The sequence below is a fragment of the Podarcis cretensis genome (assembly GCF_951804945.1).
Source record: "Podarcis cretensis genome assembly, chromosome: 8".
NCBI classification, from domain to species: Eukaryota; Metazoa; Chordata; class Lepidosauria; order Squamata; family Lacertidae; genus Podarcis; species Podarcis cretensis.
The window spans coordinates 51,664,873-51,684,954 of record NC_137177.1 but is presented as its reverse complement, the minus strand read 5'-3'; the positions used below and the strand labels follow the sequence as shown (position 1 = coordinate 51,684,954).

At 43.9% G+C, this 20,082-nt stretch overlaps 2 protein-coding genes across 5 annotated transcripts in view; both read right to left on the bottom strand.

Annotated features, from left to right (window-relative positions):
* ZNF469 (zinc finger protein 469) overlaps positions 1-10,892 on the bottom strand; it is a 281,476-nt gene extending 270,584 nt beyond the window's left edge. For 2 of the 3 annotated variants that reach the window (XM_079988668.1, XM_079988673.1), the window contains exon 1: positions 7,253-7,361. The gene's annotated coding sequence lies outside the window, so the exon portion shown is untranslated. Of the gene's footprint in view, positions 1-7,252; positions 7,362-10,783 lie in introns of those variants that run through there. The other variant, XM_079988670.1, reaches the window with a different exon arrangement.
* Positions 10,893-14,338: 3,446 nt separating this feature from the next.
* Positions 14,339-20,082, bottom strand: part of BANP (BTG3 associated nuclear protein) — a 156,864-nt gene continuing 151,120 nt past the window's right edge. For both annotated transcript variants that reach the window (XM_079988855.1, XM_079988857.1), the window contains one exon: positions 14,339-15,209. In XM_079988855.1, coding sequence (XP_079844981.1) covers positions 15,138-15,209 — 72 coding nt within the window. In that variant the 3' untranslated portion in view covers positions 14,339-15,137. The remainder of the gene's footprint in view (positions 15,210-20,082) is intronic.

Genomic DNA, 20,082 nt, shown 5'->3' with positions numbered 1-20,082 from the left:
CTTCAATGGGACACTATTTTGCAACTGGTTCCAGCTGATGGGGGGGGGGCTGTCCTGAAAAAACCCTGAAAGCCTAAAATATGCCCAGCATCTGGTCTAGAACCTCTGATCTATGATGCCCCCCCATCCCAAACTGTCAATCTGCACATGCTCAAAAGCACTTTCTTCTTCAGTACTGCTTTGCACTCTGTGCAAATGTGATCTGAGCCTCAATGTGAGCAGTAGGTCCTGGGGGGGAATCTAACATTCTAAAGAGCAAGCAGTGCTAGGCGGGTCTCTCTGCAAAGTCTGGGTCAGCATTAAAGCAAGAGAAAAGATGGGGAAAGGAAGCCGTTTTGCGGCAGGACAATCCAAGCATGTCAACTTTATTTCCCAGGAAACAGGAAGCTGGTTAGAAATACCAGCCACATGGGACCACCAGGCAAAAGAAAGGGGTGGGGGGACACATGGCTCAAAACCAACCAAAGAACTTTGGGGCTGCAAGTTTGACTTCCTTCAGTCTCAGTCATGTTGTGCATCCAAACCAATCAAGAGTTTGGACTTTTTTAATAAAAGAGAGAGTGAAAAAGGTAAATATCCCAACAAGCTCACATAATTAAGTCCTCCTCGGCTCTGTTTACACTGATCCCTTTATAAGGCCTTAGCACAGAGCCAGAGAACACAGCCAGCCCAAGTGGATGGGAAAACAGGAACCGGTGTCTTTCAAACATAAAAGAAAATGTATCTAGACTGCAGCCTCCCAAAATTGACTGGAAATGACTTATTCCATAGTCCTCATCATCCATCACAATTCCCTAAGAATGGCCATAATTCTATGACCCTATCAAGTTGCAGGGTCTGGGAGAAGGGGCAGGCAGTCAAGTGGCACACAAGCAGATGCATGGTCCAAAAGAGGCAGAAGCCAAATTCTAGAGCAGCAAGCAAGGGACAGAGGGACCAGTGGTGGGTATGTCTAGAGCTTGGTGAGCATGGATTGGCCTGTGGGGCCAAGCTGGAAGAAAGAATGCTCAGGCAGGCTGGTTCTGCAGTCTTGGAGGTTCAGCAGAAAAAGCACATGTGGGTGGCACCAGAAGGAAGGTGACAGAGCCTAGCCGAAGGTTCAGAAGCACCCACTGGTGCCTTGTGGACACCAAGTGGCACTCATGTCGGTGGCCATCACTACTGTACATCCTGTGGGAGCATATTCCATAGTTTTAGGAAAGAGCTGGTTATAAATACTAGGAAGGGAACTACCTTTACTTGGGATTAAGCCAGAAACCATCATTATTACTTGTGCTCACCACAGCCCGCCCAGCCTGCCGGTAATTCATATCTTCAGCTTTTCTTAAAACAACAGTTCTTAGCCTAGAGAGGCACAAAGCCATCCAGAGAAGGGAAAGGTAATTTCTCAGACCAGTTGTCAGTTCTGCAAAGGATTACGTAGGCGCAGAGGTACAGCAACCAGCTATGACGCATTGACAAATAAGACTCTGCTCACACCACACATCGTTTCATCGTCCGTCCAAAAAAACCATTATCACAACACAACTGCCATCTTATCAGCTTTTAATATGCAACCATTGAAAATCTTTTGCATGCTACATAATCATTAGGTATGCACTATAATGTGATTCACCGCCCCCGCATTCATGAGAAACCGTAAAATCTGATGAAATTTCCACCATGACTAAACCATGAAATGGATTCATTTTGCCCTCTCCACATGTACACAGGCTTGGGGTGCGTGCCCATGCAAAAAGGAAAAGGAAATAAAAAGCAGAAATCTAAACAAACTTTCTGAAGGTTTACTAGAATAACTGGAAAAGGCTCGTTCTTCGGCCACCGCAAATCTTAGACCGCACTTCGGATCAAATGCCTCTGAGTCCAGCACTGCAGGTGAACGGGTCAGAGAGGCAGCCTACTTAACTACATGCTCTGGTGTTCCTGCACCTTGTTTCCTCAATGTACAAAGTTAGGAACTATTTTTTAAAAATATATATATTTGCTGATTAAAGATAGAAAAAATGGAGCGAATAGACTTTATTATCACAGTGCCATTCTGTATACAGTGGTGCCTCGCAAGACGAAAAGAATCCGTTCCGCGAGTCTCTTCGTCTTGTCGTTTTTTCGTCTTGCGAAGCAACCCTATTAGCGGCTTAGCGGATTAGCGCTATTAGCGGCTTAGCGACAAAGCGGCTAAGCAGCTATTAGCTGCTTAGCTGCTTAGAAAAAGGGGGGGGGGAGCGAAAAAAATCGCAAGACGTTTTCGTCTTGCGAAGCAAGCCCATAGGGAAATTCGTCTTGCGAAGCGCCTCGAAAAACGGAAAACCCTTTCGTCTAGCGGGTTTTTCGTCTTGCGAGGCATTCGTCTTGCGGGGCACCACTGTACCACCAAAGCAGCATACTAAAAGCAATTGGACTGGCCAAATTTAAAAGATGTGAAAGCAGAGTGAACCAGCACGAAATACAGGGGAGTGCATCATTCCACATTGTGGAGCGGCACTGGAGAAAGCCCTCTCCACGCAAGCCCATTAAGCTGGCTTCTGCAGGTGGAGGTGTTATGCTAGCAAAACATATGCAGCTTCTGATTCACTAAGAGCGGCGTTGCTATTCCTCTCTCCTTTGTAAGGGTAACAGTCTCAAAAGAGCCTCTCCTGCAGATCTCAACCAAGCAGGCTCATAACAAGACAGAGAACCAGATCGCAAGCTGTTTAAGGCCTTAAAGGTCAAAACCTTGAATGGAACCTGGAAAACAATCAGTAACCAACACATCAAAAGAGCTCTGCTTCAGGGTTTCATCTTGCGCTCCAAACTCAAAAAACAGAGTTAAGCATGTTTAAACTAGGTGACTTAACTAGACCCACCAAATTTTGTGTTGCCTTGTGGCTCTTTGAGTACAAACCTCAGGGCCAGTGACAGATCTTGGGGGTCTCAAATTTCAGCAGCACCCTGTGCAACACCTAAATTCGGTGCCCATTGCAAATCATACTTGCGCCCCCCCCCCGCAGCGGCACCCCCGAGGCTTTGCATCCAGTGTAACCGAACTAGTTGCACTCCCCTAAATCCTCCTCTGCCAGGGCCTGTTTGTACAATCACATGTGACAGTTGCAGGAAAAGGCTCCATCTGATGTGATAACTCTCCCTAGCCCACTGCAAGCCATCCGTGCATTCTCCACCACTAGGCAGAGGGTGCAGTTTAGAGGGCCTGTAGAGAAGCAGTAGAAAAACTAGGCCTCTAACTAGTGCCAAAATCTGTGTGGGGGACAGGAGATAGGCCATGAACTGGAGCCAACCATATTAATAGGCTTTTCCTGTGCACATCCAACATGCACCTGCTCCTTCACACTGAACACCCAATCTCCCCACCAACCAATTCATTTCACTTCATATTTGTACTCTGCTTTTCTTCGTCTGAAAGGAAACCCAAAGCTTCTGACAACCAGATCAAAACAGTCAACACAAAACAACCACAAATAGACATAAAAGGTACAACCAGTATGGACCCAACATGCATATCTAAACAAATTCCATATTAGGAATCATTAGGAAAGAAATCGAAAATAAATCTGTCAGTATCATAATGCCATTATACAAATGGTGTGACCACATTTGGAAAGCTGTGTACGGTTCTGGCCATCTCACCCTGAAAAGGATATTGTCGAGTTGGAAACCAAAATGACCAGGGGGATGGAGCAGCTCTCCTAGGATGAAAGGTTGCAGTGTTTGGGACTTTCTAGTTTAGAGTAAAGGCAAGTAAGAAGTGACATGATAGAAGTGCATAAAATTATGCATGGCACAGAGAAAGTGGATAGAGAAACGTTTTTCTCCCTCTCTTGTAACACTAGAACTCATGGACATACAGCGAAGCTGAATGTTTGAAGATTCAGGGCAGATAAAACAGACAAAATACTTCTACAGGCAATGCATAGTTAAACTAAGGAACTCACTCCCACAGGAGGCCGTGATGACCATCAACTTAGATGGCTTTAAAAGAGGATGAGACAAATTCACAAAGGAGAAGGCTATCAATCGCTACTAGCCAGGATGGCTATTATTTTGCCTTCACAGTCTGAGGCAGCAATGCTTCTGAATACCAGTTGCTGGAGATCACAGGAGGAGAGAGGACTCTTGTGCTCAGGTCCTGCTTAAGGGTTTCCCACAGGCATCTAGTTGGCCACTGTGGAAGGGGACACTGGACTAGAAAGGCCATTGGTCTGATCCAGCAGGCATCTATACTTATTTTTTAAAAGTACACAATTGTTAATGCTAATTTGCTTCCTTTCTTCTGGTGATGCATTTCCACTCAAAGCATCTCTCCCCAAAACTCCCACCGGATCAAGCTTAGTGCAAACAGAATCAAGAGCCGTTAAAACCATCTGGAGAGGTCTCAAGTCTCCCACATGACCACCACCACAGCCACAACAAATAGTCTCACTTGACTCCCCAGAGGCCTCTCCTCTCCCTGCAAGGGAGACCTCACTGAGAGAAGCCTGCCACACTCGTAAATCTACCTGCCTCAAATATGGCTCCTCCTGAGATGCACAGCTGGAATTTATGGTTTCTAAGGAATGGGGAGGGGGGGATACATTTATACTAGGAAAATGTGGCTGTCCCATTAGCCTGTCTCAAAGCTTTGTAATGGAAAACATGCACTTAACAAAAGCAGCATGGGGGAAGAGACAAGAGCGGAAATAAAAAACAGAGACCACCCGGAGTGCGTTGCCAAACCTCAAAATAGAAAATAATGATTGTCGTATCTGGGCGGGACAAAGGTGGAGCCTTTGGGGTCAGGGTCAAGAGTGGGTCTGGGAGTTGAGCAAGGGGGTGGGGCCTAGTGGGGTGGAGTCTAGTGTTGTGAGGCCCCCATCAGATTGGGGGAGGAGCCTGATATAAAATCTGCTCATTCCACTATAGTGGTACCTCAGGTTACAGACACTTCAGGTTACAGACGCTTCAGGTTACAGACTCCGCTAACCTGGAAGTAGTACCTTGGGTTAAGAACTTTGCTTCAGAATGAGAACAGAAATTGCGCGGTGCTGACGTAGCAGCAGCAGGAGGCCCCCATTAGCTAAAGTGGTGCCCCTGGTTAAGAACGGACCTCCAGAATGAATTAAGTTCTTAACCCAAGGTACCACTGTACAGTGTATAGCAGAGGACCAGGGGATAGTTAAGGGCGAGTGTGAAATTGATTTTTCCATGGGAATCGGGGGGGGGGGGACTTCACTTCCTCCACCCCAGGCTCGTAGAATGTTCTATCATGTGTTCAACCCATCCACTGCTCACTTTTCTTCCTTTGCTCCTGGCCCCACTGATCATTTTTATTTCCTGGCAAGTGGACCAAAATGCAAAATCACCAGGCAGATGAAGTTTCTTATTTTTTTTCCTGGTTGGTTGGCAGCTTTTAAAAGTTTGACCTTTAAATCCCGAAACAGACTATCACCCAGTTATCCCAAGGCCCTGCTTGCAGGCTTCCCAGAGGCATCTGAGCTGAAGTCAGGCTCCCACCCAAGGACCTACCCACTAGGGTCCCAATTTGGATGAGGCCCTCCATGCTGGCAGTTTGGTTTTTAATTTTTTTTTTTTAAAAAAACATACTTAAGGGCTTGAATACGTAGCTAGTGAAGCCCTTAAGCACCAGGTGATGTTTGTGTCATTGTCAGAGGCTTTTAGCAGGAAGATGCTTGTATTTGATAGATAGATATAGATAGATAGATAGATAGATAGATAGATAGATAGATAGATAATTTATTATGGTCAGAGACCAGATACTTGTATTTGATCGTGTATTTGATAGCAACTGCATTTGATCTTTGACCATTTTAGATTTCAGAGGGATATAACTGGAACCAAGAGAGGGAAGAGAGATAGGGCAATTCATTTGGACTATTGCAGGTTCAGCTGAGAATCCTTTCTTAACCAATTTAAGAAAGAGGGTGTCAAAGCCTATCTCTTGGCCTGCACTACCCCAACCCCATCACCACCCTGTGACTAAAAACAAAATAAAACTTGAAAGCCTGAGTAGCAAATGCAAATATACATAAGCTTATTCATTTCTCATAATCTATTCTGCTTCTCTGTTCATAAGTAGCTTGAAAATACACGTATTTTCATTATTCCCTTCTCTGACTGCCCCTCTTCCCCCAGTTTCCAAAATTTTATTAAGTATTTCTTTCTCTTTCCTTGCAGAAACCACATTTAAAGAAAGAAGTATGCTGGTATTTTCCCCAAGCCAATTTGTTGTGCAGTGTGAAGCAGAATCCACAGAAGAGTCCTTTTGAATAATCAGACATAGGGTGAGTAAGCATCATGACCAGACACACAAAAATGTGTCTTTCACACACAAACACCCACACTCTCAAAAGAGGCAGCCTGAAGACTCCTGTGCAGCTTGAAAGCTTGCATCTTGCTTGATCCAGAGGAAAGATATTGGCTGCCTTTCTCATTCTGTGGGACAAACACAAATGCAAAAACTTTGACCCACCACAGCACTATTGTTCATTCAGAAAACCATTCAGCTGTAACATTATCATTATCATTCATTACATTTCTATACCACCCTTCATCACAGGGAGTTTCATAATATAAAAACACAAAAATACACACCGTAGCAACAAATAAAAACAAACAACCTCCCACCCCTTGGTTTAAAAGGCCATAGATTGTTTAGACATTTCATTTATGATAAATTCATAGTCTGTGTGCTGGGAGGAGATTCATGGCCACACTTTACTTTTTTAAGGCAGGGCAAAGGGACCTACAGATGGGCAATGCCCCCTGTTAGGTCTTTCCAATGCATTCCCACTTTGGGTTAAAGTGGATGACTTGACATCCCCCCACCATCTGAGGAAACCCCTAATGCTTAAAGGTCACAAGCTTAATAAGCACAGCATCAAACAGTCTTAATGCATGGGATGACCAAAGCAGGCAGCTACCCAAAGCAAAAAGAAAAGAGCCTTTTCCAGAAGCTGCCTGAACATTCACAGATTAAGAGCCCTGTGTATTTCTCTCTCTTCTCTCTCTCTCTTTTGTTCTGGGTTCTTGGCAGGTGTGCATGTATCACAGATAACCATCCCAGGACATTTCTTTGACTTGATTTCACCGGATCGTAACAGCATTTGCATAAGCTGTATTAGACTGTTCTTGAGCCCCTGGTAGCAAAGCAGGCTTCTGTTCTTAAATTGATTCCCGTATCCGGTCCTGAGGCCGTCTCCGAAGAGAAAGTTTCAAAACCTTTGCAAAGCTATTTCACAGACTGACACTTTTCTCTACTCACCGAAGTCGGAAGTGATGGCATTACATATCTGTATTCTCAGTGGTGCTGGATTCCTTGATGCTCTTTCCCTGGACTTCCTTTGACATGGGAGCTGAGCGCAGCAGTGAGGAGAGTGACGTCTGCATCCCCCTCTCAGCTGGAAAGTCTCAAGTTCCAAGCGAGGGATTCCCTTCCCACCCTCCTCTGTGCATTCTTAACCCTCCTCCTCCTGGACACAATCAGGAAAGAGACTCTCTGCAGATTCCCAAAGGCAAGAGGAGAATGAGGAGGAGAGTGCAATGTTGGGAGAAAGCATTAAGACATTTCTGCTTTTCTGGCTCAGCTCTTTTACACACACATACACATGAAGAACCTGCAGTTTAATTCAGCTGTTGTAGTTTTGTCGATATTACGTTACATAGGGGAAGAGCCACAGCTCAGTGACACGGCATTTGCTTTGCGTGCGGGTTCCTGGTTCAATTCCCAGTGTTTCCAGGTAGGGCTCAGAATGTCCCTTACCTGAAATCCTAGAGAGACACTGTCAGTCAGTGTAGACAACATTGCTCTGGATAGACAATGGTTTGACTCCCAGTATAAGGCAGCTTCCTATGTTGCCATTTCAAAACTGGCTAAAGACATTGAAAGCAAGGAGCAGGCTCATCTCTCACAAAGCAATTGCTTGGAATGGTGCCTGCACTTTTTGCTTCAAAACTTTCATTCCAAAAGGTCTACTTACTTACTTTTCTTTAATGAAAGCTCAGAATCTAGGCCTGGTCCAGCAGTGACTGCCTCTGATGGCCCTGCATCCAGCTGCTCTCTAATTCTCCAATAAGCCTATCACACATTTTAGTATATATCTTAAAGAAGATTGTTATTACATGGTTGATGCTGAATCCTTCCCCTGCCCCTTTTTTAGAGGGAGAAGAGGAGCTTATCTTTTTTCTCTTTCAAGGGGACTTAACAGGAGTCAGTACCAATTAAAGCTAAAGCCACACAGCACTGAGAACATAAGAAGAGCCTGCTGGATCAGAGCAGGGGCTCATCTAGCCTGGCATCCTGTACTCACAGTGGCTAATCAGATACCTGCAGGAAACGCACAAGCAGGTCCCAAGCACAAGAGCACTTTATTCATTTTTTAAAATTTACTTTTTTATAACTTTGTATACCACCCTTCATCTAAAATCTCAAGGCAGTTCTCGACATAAACATACAAAATAAAAACACAAAATATACTGCTGTAAGAATACAAGATGAACCTGTTGGATCAGATGAGCCATCTAGCTCAGGATCCTGTTTTCATAGTAGCTAACCAGATGACTGTGGGAAGCTTTCAAATGTGACGTGAGCACAGTGGCACTCTGCCCACCTGCACTTCCCAGCAACTTATATTCAGAGGAATACTACCTCTGACAGCATGCCTCCACCCATGGAGGCAAAGCGTAGGCCTCAAGGCTAGTAGACATCAATAGCCCTCTCCTCTATGAATTTGTCTAAGGTAAAGGTAAAGAGACCCCTGACCATTAGGTCCAGTCATGGCCGACTCTGGGGTTGCAGCGCTCATCTTGCTTTATTGGCCAAGGGAGCCGGCGTACAGCTTCCAGGTCATGTGGCCAGCATGACTAAGCCACTTCTGGAGAACCACAGCAGTGCACGGAAACGCTGTTTACCTTCCCGCCGGAGCGGTACCTATTTATCTACTTGCACTTTAATGTGCTTTCGAACTACTAGGTTGGCAGGAGCTGGGACCAAGCAACAGGAGCTCACCCCGTTACGGGGATTTGAACCACCGACCTTCTGATCAGCAAGTCCTAGGCTCTGTGGTTTAACCCACAAAGCCACCCGCGTCCCCCATGAATTTGTCTAATTCCCTTTTAAAGCCATCCAACTTGGTGAACATCTCTGCCTCCTGTGGGAGTGGGTTCCATAGTTTAACTCTGCACTGCATGAAGAAGTACTTTCTATCACTTGTCAAAAACCTTCGACATTCAGCTTCATTAGATGTCCATGAGATCTAATGTAGCAAAAGAAGGGAGAAAAACTTTTCTCTATCCACTTTCTCCATGCCATTTATAATTATTTTATACAATTCTGTTACATTGCCTCTTCTCTAACCTAAAAATTCTCAAATGCTGCAATCTCCCTTGGTCTAAATGCCCCAGTGGAGACTGTTTCCAGACCTGCCGGCTTTTCTGTGCATATTCCGCAATCCATACTTTGGGGCACTCTTCCTTTTATTACCTTTCTACATTCAAGGGCTGATCCCTCAGCAATTCAAAAGACGTCTTGAGACTGATGGTCCCACATGAACTTCAAATTAAGCCATGGACTGTGATGGGGTGGGGGGAGTTATTTTATTATTACCTTATTACCATTGTGGTAGTTATCTTGTTATCTATAGAATGGCAGGATACAAAAGAACACACACAAAAATAAATAGGGAATGTTGCTAAGCATTGGACCAAATGACCCTTAGGGTCCCTTCCAGCTGCACAATTCTAGGATTCTATGTTAGGGTGCATTTTTCCTTGCTGAGTTGTATCCCGAGTTACTCCATACATTTCGATGATTTGCTTCCTGAAACGTATCATCTCACAGCCAATGACTTTTGACTGTTTGGTTTTAGCAATGGCTTAAGGACCACTTTTCCTTATATGAATCCCAGTCAGCTGACCTTGTTGTCCATCCCATCCCCACAACAGGTTTAGAGAGTGCTGGCTTAGTGTATATCAGGCTTTTTCACAGCAGGAGCCCCCAGATCGACTTGGAACCTCATTCCAGAAGGAACATTGTTCTTTTAAGTCACTTTGGGTTGTGACTAACAAATTTAATAAACAAATAGTAATAATTAGGAAGGTTCCAGAACTGCCATATTTTCAAAAGCGCTTCAAACACCTTTTGCATTTTGCCAGGCCTTTAAGTTTTCCAAGGCTGCACTGTTTCAGATATGGTTTTTAAATTGTGATTCATAATAGTTTGGCTTCATGGGTTTAATCCAGTTGTGTCCCTTTTTGAACAGCATTGCAAGGTGACACAGAGGGAGCTTCAAGAGAAAAGGATTTGCTAAAATCACCTCCCTCTTCCCATGTTTGTTGTTCCTTTGCAGTGTAAACCAGTTTGAGCTTCTGGAAAAGCAGTCCAGCCATACCTTGGAAGTCGAACAGAATCTGTTCTGGAAGTCTGTTCGACTTCCAAAACGTTTGGAAACCAAAGTGTGGCTTCTGATTGGCTGCAGGAAACTCTTGCAGCTAATCAGAAACCGTGGCAGCCCCGTCGGACATTTGACTTCCAAAAATAGTTTGCAAACCAGAACAGTCACTTCTGGGTTTGCGGCGTTTGGGAGCCAAAACATTCGAGAATTGTTTGAAAACCAAGGTATGACCCTATACAAATGTCTTAATCAAATGAACGATGATTCAGGGAAATAAAGGCAAGCATAAATTAGCATTGCTTGAAAACAGGATAAACCCATTCTCCCCCTCCTAAAACAAATAAAATATAGGGATCCAGACTGCATCAGAAAAAAAATAAAAGTAAAGTATTGGCTTTTCTTACCTTGTTTTGCAAGGAGCCTACTTTACGGTTGCCTGATTGATTCCACTTTAAAGCAGTTGTTTTTCATTGATAGAATCTAGAAAAGTTGGGTTTTTGAAATGTTGTCATTTCTAGATAATGTCTATTCTGTCCCACCACAGAACTCTATAATCTTGCTGGACATGCAAATAATACTTTTTTTTCCTACTTGCCTCGAAATGAGAGAATTTTCCTCCTGTAATTTCACCAATCAGCAAATGTAGGCAAAGTTTTAAATCACATAATTTAATCTGGTACAGGAATATGGCTGTTCTTGGCATGGGAGATGGAATTTCAAAAGCCATTTTTTCTTCCGTTTTACACAGTCCCAGAGGTAAGTGATGAAGTCCAAGGCCAGGCAGGAAGTCTGGGAAAAACTTGGCAAACCAAAACTCTTAATCTTCCTTCTTCTAGATTAGGGTACGTAGCAATCTGTCAAATTTGCTCAGCCTAGCTTTCTATTTAACTACGCTTTAATTTATTATTAGGGGGGGGGGATACACTACCACAACAGAATTGTCAAGCCCAGAACACATTTTTGTTTCAAGTCAAAATATTTTTCCCCAATTGCAATTTCCCATACATATCTGCTGCTGAGAGCAAAGTGTTCCTTTGTAAAATTCTCTTCCAGACTAATTCATTATACTGCAGGAGAGAACATTACTGAAAATTCCCAAAATGCTATTTTACAAGAACAAGGGTGTTAACCTTGGATTTCTTGCCATGTTGTAAATGGCTAATTGCATTCCACCGTGCAAAATTCCCCTTGCTGGATTCTCCACTGTTGCCCTTTGCATGTATCAAGTAACACTAATTTACTGTGCTACCAGATAATCCCAAATGGCTCAGTGCAATTGCATCTCCTTGCTCATTCCAGCATACTACAAATGCACATACACCCCCAACCAAAATTCAAAGCATCATTTTCCAGGAATGATCTTCGCGTATGCACGCACAAACTCACGCCCTTGCATTCAGAGAAAAGAAATCTCAGCTAACTGCTTTGAGATCTGTTTGGAAGAAAGACATCCCACAAGTGTGCAATGGTTAGAATAGAATCATAGAATCATAGAGTCATAGAGTTGGAAGAGACCACAAGGGCCATCGAGTCCAACCCCCTGCCAAGCAGGAAACACCATCAGAGCACTCCTGACATATGGTTGTCAAGCCTCTGCTTAAAGACCTCCAAAGAAGGAGACTCCACCACACTCCTTGGCAGCAAATTCCACTGTCGAACAGCTCTTACTGTCAGGAAGTTCTTCCTAATGTTTAGGTGGAATCTTCTTTCTTGTAGTTTGGAACGATTGCTCCGTGTCCGCTTCTCTGGAGCAGCAGAAAACAACCTTTCTCCCTCCTCTATGTGACATCCTTTTATATATTTGAACATGGCTATCATATCACCCCTTAACCTCCTCTTCTCCCAGCTCCCTTAGCCGTTCCTCATAAGGCATCGTTTCCAGGCCTTTGACCATTTTGGTTGCCCTCCTCTGGACACATTCCAGTTTGTCAGTTATTTTTCATGTTGCAAAAGATGGGAAGCCAAAGCCAGTTTTCAGGAGCCATATAACCAAAAGAGAGGGGGGAAGTGGGGGAAGAGGAAATATTTGATTGCCAGGAGCTATATGGGTAAAATCAGTCTGCAATCATTTTCAAAATGGAATGTACTACTTTGTATTTCCTAATGATCTGCCTCCAGGAGGTGGTGGGCCTCAAGGCATGCAATGAAGTAGGATGTATTTAGATGCCTGGGTGCAACTCATAGACCTGCCCATGACATACATGGCTTGAACTGGCCTGGCACCCACTTCAGTGACATCATCATCATTATTTCTATACTGCCCTTCATCTGAGGATCACAGGGTGGTTAGCAATACAAAGATACAAAAATACATAACATAGGAACAAACAAAACAATAAACCATCTCCACACAATTTAAAGGGCCATAGATGGTTTAATTATCCAAAGACCTAGGAGAAGAGAAATGCTTTTGCCTGGCACCAGACAATCTTACTCGGCTACGAGTGATCACCAAAGAAGTAATTATGGTGCCAGTGAGAGCATTCCAGGGGAGAGCAACCCACAAATAGGAAGCCACCACAGAAAAGGTCTGTTCTCGTGTTGCCACTCTCCGGCCCTCTCATGAAAGGGGTACACAAAGAAGGGCCTCAGGTCGCAGGGTTTGTGTCAGTTCATATGGGGAGAAGCATTCCTTCAGGTACTGCAGGCCTGAGCCATTTGAGGCTTTATAGGTCAAAACCAGTACTTTGCATTGGGCCTGGAAACTGACTGGCAGCCAGTGCAGTCGGGCCAGGATCAGTGTAAAATGCTCAAACCGTCTTGCCCTGGTGAGCAACCTGGCTGCTGAATTCTGTACCAGCTGGTTTCTGAATCATTAGAGAAGTTAGACTATCCCTGTCTAGATAGGGGGGCAGCTGGGCCCAACCCAGTTGTGACTATGTATTCACTTCAGACAAAGCATGAGTCTGAGGCTCATTTCAGAGATCTTTGGCTCTGAGGTAGTATGAGAGAAAGCAGGCTGGTTCTGAAGCTTTAGAACCAACTCAGAGCTGGGGGACTTATATTTTTTTGTTTAGTTTACTAGTTTGATACTCTTTTGTACACTCCTCCAACCTCACCAAAACTGGAAAATGCCTGCCAGAGGGGAAGGGAGAGGCCGGGAAGGGGAGTGTAGTTTTGTGACTGGCAGATCTAGCTTTCAGCAACTATAGCAGGGCTCTCTCTTTACTTCCAATTTACAGTGTTTTTGGAAGGGATGCAGAAGTAACATATCAGCAGCAGTACCTAGGAACACCTTTAAGTTGTATGCCATGTTCATGCATACAACAGGGATGCCTATGCCTGCAAATTTAATCCAATTCTGCCAATTGCATACAATTATCGACACACACACCCTTTGTGGCCTACAATCCAAGGTTTTGGAAGAAGAGGCAAAGCAACCTGAAGTGCTTCAAATCTGAGGTGTGACATGATCTAATTCTGCAGCAATGAGCTGAGGGAACCTCTATCCATCCCAGCAAGGAATGCTTCTTTCGGTGAAAAGCCCTAATCCAAGTATCCATGTTCCAAAGCCCCAATTTTATTTTATTTTTTACTTGTAAGAGAAATGCTGGAATCTATCCTTACATATTACTGGGACTGTAGGAGGTGATGCATTATGACTGTATTTAGTCCAAAACATAGCTGCTAGGGTGCTAAGTGTATCTGGGCTTTGGGGTCATATCACCTCTGTGTTTAAACAGTAACACTGGCTTCAAACTCAACTCAGAGTTCAGAGACCTACTTTTAAAGAGCTAAAGGATCACTTGTCTTCACGTCAGCCTTGGATGTTAAGATCATCTTCAGATGCTCTGTTCCAGGGGGCCCTGTCACTGAGGCAGGTGGCAATGAGAGTCAGGGGGCTTTTCATCCTGGATGGAAAATGTCAGAGTAAAATTAATGTGGGAGTAAAGCACTATGTGAAAAGGCAAGTCTTTCAGAAGAGTTATATTCCACAAACAGGCAAGAGAAGGATGCTCTTCATAAATACACATTTATTTCTTTAGAAATGCATAATTACAAGTGTTGGATAGTAGTTAACCCCTCTTTAGAAAAGTAGTTAAGCAACAATATCAACAAAAAAGGCAAAGGTTGTATGTGTATGGAAATTTGTTCTTTTCCTTTTAAAAAAAATTTATTTCGGTTACACTGAAACAAAACAGGAAAAACAGCAGCAAAAAAGCTAACAATTGTGATAATGGGCTTCCCTCCATTTTCTTTCTTAAATACATCCATCTCTCTCTCTCTCTCTCTCTCTCTCTCGTTATAAACATAGCAAATTAAAAAATTCTTCTTTCAACAGCAAAATATATTTGCACTCTTGATTCTTTCTGTGTGGTAAGGTATGTACTGCAAGACAGGCAAGAGTCTGATAAGGTATCTAGAGACATTTACAAGGATGAGTCACGGAGATGAAAGGTGGCACATCAATTCACTTGTAATCTTTTGATTAATTAAGGTTAGCTAGCTTTCATCTTCTGCAAAAACATCTTTTTCTTTCAGGTATGGCTAAACCACGTCCATTAGGAGTCTTTTGCACAGGAGTGAAAAGGATGGCAGTTCTCTTCATCTGCACATCAGATTCTAGGGAGCTCCTTCATACGAGGACCTGTGGGAGGGGGTTCCAAACAATCAGTTCAATGGAGCTGGCTCACACTCTTATGTACAGGAGAGGGTAGGGAGAATATCCTCCAAGCTGAGAAGATCTTCAGCTGCCAGACAAGGTGGCTGGAGTGGAGTTTGGTGGTGGTGGTGCTTCTGTTTCTCATGGACTCCATTTCACTGAATCTGAATGCCTCCGTGGTCTATCTGCATTTCCGGCTGGATGGCTGACTGAAGAGAATCTGTGCTCTGCACAAGAGAGAGAGACAGACAAACATGCCACAGGTTTACCATTATTAGTAGGCTTGGCCACTCAGTTCAAGGGTGGTTAAGACCTTCTATCCTGTCCAAGCAACCGCTGCCAACAACAAGAAATCCTAGAAGCTCTTGACATTCAATGGAATAATTCCTGTGCTGTGTCAAAACCAAGGCCCATTTAGGTCCAACCATCTGGCTCTAAGACAAACTGTCTGGGACAATCTCATCCTTGGTTGCCTATCCTCAGGCTCTGGTGGCCATTAATTTTGGCGTTACAGGCAATCCTTAGTAAATCTTTATTTAAATGTACCACCTGGCCTCTGACTAATTCTGCTGAATCAGCCAATATAATCTTGTGCAATGGACCAGGAAATCCCAGGCTTACTCTGCCCTAGATCCTACATCAGAAAACTGTTCATAAAGCAGAGGATGCCCTCTTTTCATAGCCATGTTTCCACCTCCAAATCTTTGATTAAGGGTCTTCAGGTCTGGAGTCAGCAGAAACTCTGTGCCTTGGAGAAGCTATGCATTTGGTTCCTGACTCAAATCCACAACTGTCTGCTATGACACCTCTATAGTCGCATGAAGACATAATGTATCTGACTCTGCCAACAGTGTCAGAAAATGTATGCCAATCTTCTAGGAGAGTGGCTGGAGACCGGAAGCTGGCAGAGCTGGTACCCCATTTAGACTGCCTCCTTGTAATAAAGAAGAGTTAGACTCCTCTTAAACCCAGCAGGTGGTGGAACTAATCTGAGTAATAAAACTGGAGCAACGAGACACCCATGTACAGTGGTACTTCAGGTTACATACGCTTCAGGTTACAGACTCCAGTAACCCAGAAATAGTACCTTGGGTTAAGAACTTTGCTTCAGAATGAGAACAGAAATCGTGCTCCGGCGGCGCGGCAGCAGCAGGAGGCCCCATTAGCTAAAGTGGCGCTTCAGGTTAAGAACAGTTTCAGGTTAAGAATGGACCTTCGGAACGAATTAAGTACTTAACCCGAGGTACCACTGTATTTTTGTTTGCCTTGCAACTCCCTGGGGTGCCAAGGTAAGAACACTCCAAAGGACACCAGAGACCTCACTGCCACCTTACTGTATTACTTCTAGAAAACAAGTAGGAAAGTTGCCAGAGATTGGGGGAATACATGCTTTGCTATAACGTGATACAGTGAGACACTTTTGGAAGTTCCGGAAAAGGCCCCAGGAGTGCTTTCAGCACTATTTGAATCAAACACAACCACTTGTAGGAGATTTAGGAGTAGCTGGCTCTTATTAGCTGAAATAATTACATTCCACTCCTGAATTATTTTGCTTTGCCTCTTTAAAGCAGCAGTGCAGATAGAAGCAAATAATTCAGGAGCTGAATGTAACTATTTTAGCCTTCTTGGACAGAAAGAGCTATCCCTTTTCAGACGCAGCATGCTCTTCACTCTCTTATTCAGTTGAAGGCAACATACTGGGATAGCCACTATTATCATCATCCCCACCACCACAAATTTATTAGATTTAGAGGGTCAAAAAATTTTCAATAAATAATCAATAAATATTCCTTGGACTGCTTACCAAACAGTACAAAAGTATTGCTGAAGTTAATCTGGGAAGGAATTTCTGCTATGTGAAAAAGAAGACACACAGAGTTGATGCTATCTTCATAGGCCTAATTAGCCCCAATCCTCGCTCTCCCCATTTGACCCACAAGGGTTATTTCAGCCAAGCCATGCCCACTTGTTCTGCACTGAAGCCGTATACAGTATGGCTCAGCTGAAAGCAGCTGGTCGGCAGTGCCTGCAAAACACTTTGAGTGGGGCTAAGTAAGACCCACCAATCACTAGGTCCCTTTCAAAGCACTCCACAAGATAGTGCTTTGAAAGGAGCTCTGCAAGCAAGTCACTTGATATCACTGCAATGCCAGGTGACTGGCCCCACCCACAAAGGGTCGGGGAAATAACAATTTGGCCCACCTGCCACATCCAGGTCCCCACCCCTGTCTTAATGCTGCGCAGCTTAAGGCAGAGATGAGCAGAAAGTAGATCAGGATTTACAGGTATATTTCTGAGTGATCTGCAGCAGTCCAGCAAGCGTTTCTGACTTGTGACTGTTGAAAAAAGCCATTAAGGAAATGACTTTTCCCATCTAAATTAGGGTGCTAAAATCAAGAATGTTCAGGGTTAACCTGGAGTGGACCATTATGTGAAAGGACTGTACAAAAAACAACTTCACAGTGCTCAGAGGCACCCTGTTCTTTAATTCGTACTGTATGTCTTTTCCAACTGTCTCCAGTTGATAGATCCGGGGGGGGGGGGGGTTCCATTAAAAAAAAACTAGGTAAATTTGACAAGTGTGAAGTCTGCTCACCCCAGCTTAAGATGACACCTTCTTTCCTACATTCCATTGTGACTATGAGTACAGGCAAAGAAGACAGATTTTAGCTTCTTCACTTGCATCCCACGTAAAGAAATCAGTCTCTGTCAATTTGCCTGCTGTCCCCCAGAAATTATTTTCCCATGAAGCCCACACCAAAGCACCAGCATTTTCAGAGGCAACATAAAAGCTTTAGGTTTTACAAAACCAGGTTTTGTGTGGCCGAGTGTTAAGCCAGTAGGAGTTATGTTCTAACCAATGCACAGTGGCTATCTGTTTTTAAATTTAATAGTCCAACTCTTCCATCACCTCTTTGCAATCTCTGGAAATGGGGCCAGGGAGTCCTAGCTGAAAAGGGTTCACTGTCCAGTGAATAAAAGTCCAACTAATGATTTTCCTCCCTTGTGTGGTGAATGATTAGCTTATTAATACAGAGAGCCTATGAAGTTCAAAATGGCAACACTTTGTTCTCAAATTAAAGTCACACACATTAAAATGAATTACTGCCTACTTCTGTTTGTTCTCCTGCCAGCTACAGACTTCCCAACACCTCCCCCCACCCGCCTTCAATTTTACAGGCCATTTGGGTAATGCTCACTTTATTCTTTATTTTTTTTAAGTTACCAATATGAACATTCACAACAACAGTTTGTCTGCAGCTGAAGTGGCCACCCAAACACCTGGAAGAAAGAACTCTCTAAAACAGCTTCTTTGCAAACCCAGGCTTAATTATCCAAAATTTAGCCAGATGTGAAAGGCTTTCGAAGGGCTGGCTTTAAAGTGGAAGCCATTTCCCCTCGCACCAATTTCAGCAGAGGAAAGGAAAAACAATTCTTGTGTGGTACTCCCAATGTTATTGCTGTAATTTAACATGTCAGGAACCATTAGAACTTCTGTAAGGAAAGAACTTAATCAGCGCGTGAAAATAAACAAGGAGCCTGGACGTGAGATGGGTTGCAAGCTGGCATCTGTTCACGCCTGAAGCTGCCTTGTTCATACTCCGCCACAAAAATGTTATCCATTAGCCACCTAAGCATCTAATTTGTGAGCCACAGGTCCTCAGGTGGGCGGTTATTAATATCTGTGTTTTGCGCTGAATCCGGAAAGTGCTAAATGGTGCCTGTTGAGACCAAAATTGCTGTGGAGCATGTTAAACAGTGCTAACTGTAGTTTTGTTGACACCGAGTAAAAGATACAAACTATAAGTCAGCAAGCCTTCATTGGGGTGGAAGCATGCAAGTGCTGGAGTTAGGCAAGGTTGTCTAACTGGTGAAAAATTCTGCGCAATTCAAAAAAACATCCTCACCGCAACTGAGGCTGTACCAAAAGGGTGCATTTGATGACCCTTTCCTGTGCTTCTCAGGTTGTGGCTGTAGTGCTAAGCAGGAAATCCAGGAGTAAAAACTCCCCAAAGGAAGGTATAATTCAGTGCACGTTTCCTGCATCAGCTTTACTGCAGCACCACAACGTCCTCTCTTTTTATTCAGAAATCAAACTGTTTTAATGGGCTGCCCATATTAATTTGTCTCCCTTGCATCAGTGGGCTCTGCAGACAGCCCTGCCAGTTCCAGCAAAGCCATCTCTACCCTTGTCTGCATTTTAACATACCCCACTCCTTCATTTAAGTTTCAACATTCCTTTCAGTTTATCTTCAGCATGGTATAATCTCTGTGGTTAACCACAATATTAAAAGCTAACACGGCGCAAAGTGTCTGAAAGAGAGCAATTCCACTGTCGCTGCCAACGGTGTGGGAGACAGATGTAAAGATTTATCGCTGGATTCAAAACGGCCGACTCCTGTCAAAATCTGAGCAGCAAAAGGGGAGGATGAAGTCGCGAGCAATGCCTCTCACCCGGTTGGAAGGTAATTTATGGGAAAAGTCAGAGGCCAGGAACCAGGAGGGCAGTTTGCTAAAAGAGAACACTTCTGATTATATGATGCGTGAACCCTTCATCACTCCAGCAGCAATAGATGTCTGCGGAACACTTTCTAGGTCAAAAAGCAAACTTAAGAAAGCAGGACTCTCCTGCTGTGAAGACAACCGTCTAGGGCATCAACTCAGATGACAGTGAAGTTTTTTCCTTCCGTATGTCTGAGGGACATTTGGAAGGAGTCCTAATGCCTTAGAGAAAGGATGGGCTATTGCCACAGCTGCTTTATTTAGCAGCAATGGTTTGGCACACACAGAAAATCTGAGATCCATTTGGAATTGTTCCAATACTTTCATGGTGACACTCACTTTTTTCTCCTATAATCCCACAGAATGGTAGCATTAAAATATTTTCAGTGGGTGAAATCACTTGCTGCCTTATGCAAATGCTTCTCCCCCCACTGCTGAGCAGGATTCAAGAGCTAAGTGGGAAGTTCTTGAGAAACCCACACTCCTGTGTCGCATATGTTGGGGGGTGTTCCGCCACTGTATTTCAAGACCCTTCTGCTCCTACATTTGGGGCCAGTCTAACATTCCTTGGAAGGTAGTTCCAGAGCTAAGGTGCCT